The sequence below is a fragment of the Monoraphidium neglectum genome (genome assembly GCF_000611645.1).
Source record: "Monoraphidium neglectum strain SAG 48.87 unplaced genomic scaffold scaffold01836, whole genome shotgun sequence".
Lineage (NCBI taxonomy): Eukaryota > Viridiplantae > Chlorophyta > Chlorophyceae > Sphaeropleales > Selenastraceae > Monoraphidium > Monoraphidium neglectum.
The window spans coordinates 8,455-11,704 of NW_014011792.1; the positions used below are offsets into that span (position 1 = coordinate 8,455).

General features: G+C 62.9%; 1 protein-coding gene across 1 annotated transcript; it reads right to left on the bottom strand.

The window, feature by feature from the left end:
* Positions 1 to 1,931: 1,931 nt before the first annotated feature.
* Positions 1,932 to 3,025, bottom strand: MNEG_9154 (hypothetical protein; the record flags this gene model as incomplete). Its single annotated transcript, XM_014042375.1, has 4 exons — positions 1,932 to 2,097; positions 2,306 to 2,417; positions 2,798 to 2,898; positions 2,976 to 3,025. The coding sequence occupies 4 exons, from the start codon at positions 3,023 to 3,025 to the stop codon at positions 1,932 to 1,934; spliced, it is 429 nt and encodes a 142-aa protein (XP_013897829.1).
* Positions 3,026 to 3,250: the final 225 nt, after the last annotated feature.

Sequence of the window (3,250 nt, forward strand, 5' to 3'; positions counted from 1 at the left end):
ACGGCCAGCAACCGCGTGCCGTGCCACGCCGTCTTGCAGCAGCTCTGGTTGCAGCCGGCCCCTGCAACGCAGCGCTTGGCGCATGCTCTCTTTTTCGGCCCGCTCCAGCAGCGCTCCGCCCGCTGTGCCCTGTAGTCCTATCGCAGACTGCTGCTCAGCCGCACCGTGACACTTGCCGCCGCCCCTTGGCTGCGACCCCCGTGCTATGGCCTGTACGCACGCGCTTGCCCGTATGGTCTCACGCACCGCGTGTGTGCGTGCGTGCGTGCGTGTGTGTGTGTGTGTGTGCATGTGTGTGTGTGCATGTGTGTGTGTGTGTGTGTGCATGTGTGTGTGTGCGCATGTGCGTGCGCTCAGGCATGCACACTTGCATGCACACGTGTGTCTCACAAAAACACACAAATAAAAGCAAATGGTGTGCGTGAGTATTCGCGAGTGTGTCCGTGCGCACATGTGTGTGAGGGGCTGGAAATCGCTGCTCTGCCGCTTTTTCCTGCTTGACCATCCGGATAAATCGACGTGCGTTTTGACTATTCAATTTCGGCCGCGGTTGCAGGGATATGATTACAGTGTGGGAAGTGCCAAGCCCTTGTGTGTGTGCCGTTGCAAAGTAGAGCGAGAGGGGTACGCCCTTCGTTGGTTAGTCAAGACCCGGCCACGCCTGGTTCACCTGCCAGGTGCGCGGGCTTTCCTCTCTTATAAGAGGCACCGCTGCTGGAATCACCAAACAAAAAGTCATCAAGAACCAGTGCCAAGGGCGGCTTGCAGGACAGAGAGGTGGGGCGGAGTCGTTCACGTGGGGTGCGCGGGCAACAAGGCACAAGCAGCCACCAGTCCCCAGCTTGCATGCTCACAACTCACCCGGCACGACGAGAGGCAAGGTGCTCATGTACAGCACCACCGCGTGCCCTTGGAAAGTGGACAATGGCGCCGAGGCTGCCGTCGGTTGATGCCATAGAAGCGCAGTACAGCGAATATGGGACAGAGACCGAACCTCTTGTGTGCAGACACATCCCGCAACAACGTCTAGGGCTGGGCATAGCCAATCCTCAAAGCCCGAATACAGGCGGAACGAATAAGATTGACAGCAGCAGGTAGTGGACAATCAGGCTTGCGCCCGGCGGAGTGACAGTTTATGACTGCTGCACTCCAAACGTCCCAGCTGTTGGATCAGATCCAGGGACGCTGCTTTGGCCCACAACAGAAGTCACTGTGCAACCAAAGTAGCGGTTGTCGGAAGCAACCCCCAAGGATAAGTGCACGCGTGTATGCATGGGATGTTGCGAGCGCTTCGCTCGCCATGGATGCGCTGACGCCGCCATGCTCTACCTGCCAACCCCTCTGGTGAGCGTCCAAAGAGCGGAGGCACTTCAGGCCAAGGCAAATGAGAAGATGCACAGATCAAACACATGCGTATGTCCATTTCTGTCCGGCTGCACGGCCGCCGCGGCGAGCGCTGCTGGGAAGAGGTCCCGCAGCCGAACGAGGCGCCGTGCGGTCGAGCATCGCGTTATGCGGGTGCCCTGCGTGCCTAGGCAAGTTGAGCGTGTGAAAGAAAAAGCGGGGCGCCCACCGCGGTCTCCCGCGCGTATGAGTTGAAAGGCCGAGGAATCAGAGCTCAAGGGCCGCGCCGCAACCAAGTACGCAGGCAACTGATAAACAAGAGGCTGATGAGCGTGCATCGCTCAGCCAATTGGCGGTTCAGGGTGCTCTCAAACATCCTGATCGGCAGGATAGCTGTGGATATCTGATTCAAGTCTTAACCCCTGAGCTTGTCACCCGCCGCCCTGCACACGGCAGAGGCCTACCCGCCGCGCCGGGAGGGCTCATCGCTGTCATAGGCGCGGCCACAAGGGCGCGGCGCGGCCCGCACGCCCGCTCCGTCTGCCGGTGGAGGCAGCACGCGCCGCGAGAGCGGGGCGGCGGCGCCCTCAGTTCGAGGTTGTGAGGGATACGCCGAAGACGTTGAGGGTGTTCACGGGCGACAGAAGGCGCAGGGTGGCGCCGAGGTGCTGCGCCTGCAGCGCCTTGACGCCGTTGTAGAAGGTGGTGGGGTCCAGCGGTGTCTTTGCATTGCGGCGGGCGTAGCTGACAAACCTGGGTGGTTGAACAGGGTCCAGGGGTCCGTAAGGGTCAGGGGTTGAAGCGAGGGCAGGCATGGAGGCAGCAGGGGCGCTGTGCAAAGGGGCGCCTGCGCAGTTTCTGTGTGTGCGCACGGGTGCGCTTGTGGGCAGCACAGCCGTTCGCTGGAGTGAGGTAGAGGGGGGGCGGGGTATACACAACACGTGCCAGTGCGCCCACCCACCAGTTGGTCAGAGTGGTCTTGCGGATGGTGTCAATTGCATCAGCATGGTATACAAACAGCTGGGAGCCGCCGGCGCTGCTGGAGATGGCGGGGGAACGTGTGGAGCAGGCGCCTGCGTGGGGCGGGAGCGAGGATGGATTGGGGTCCCACCAGCGCGCGTGGGAGAGGGGGGGGGGTCAGGGGGTAGACGGTGGAGGGGTGGGTGGGCGCGGGGCCGCGGGGGCTTGGCTGGCAGCGCAGCAGGCCCAGGGGCCTGCTGGCAGGCTCGGGCACTGGGGTCGTCGCCCCTTACAACGCTGACTCAGCTCTGAGACAGGCGCGTCTTTGAGGGCCAGAAGCAGACACCACGTCCAACCCACACGCGTACGCAGACGGCGCGGCACGGGCGCCTGGCGCGCGCGGGGGGAAAGTCGGTGCTGGGCGGGGCCGGGCTCGCCCTCGTGACGCTGTGACAATCCTAATTTCAATCCTGATTTCGATCCTGGTGCTCACCTTTGTTTGCGACAACGGCCACAGCCTTGCCGTTTAGGGGGCCCTGCAGGATGGCGTAGTTGATGGTCTTGCGGACCTTGTCCCCAATGGGTTTGTCCCACCTGCGCGCAGCAAGGGTTCAGTTTCTGACGCGCAAAGTTGTGCCGCCGTGCGCTGGCCAGGGCGGTGCCAGCCCAACCGGCAAGCTCCACTCCGGGCGCCGAGGGGCGCGCCTCGCGGAATGGGCATTGCTGCTGATGGGGTGCACGTGGGGTGGACTGGCCCCCTCGGGCAGGGCGCCCCAGCACGGCAGCAAGGGGCGGGTTGCGGGGCCGGATGCATGTATGCATGTATGCATGTATGTCAGACTCACCAGTAGTCGAAGAACGCCCTGACCACAGCCTTGGGCAGGGCGTTGGAGGTGAATCCGTAATCGGGGAACTGCAGCAAGTGGGGAGCAGGCGGGGCGGGGCG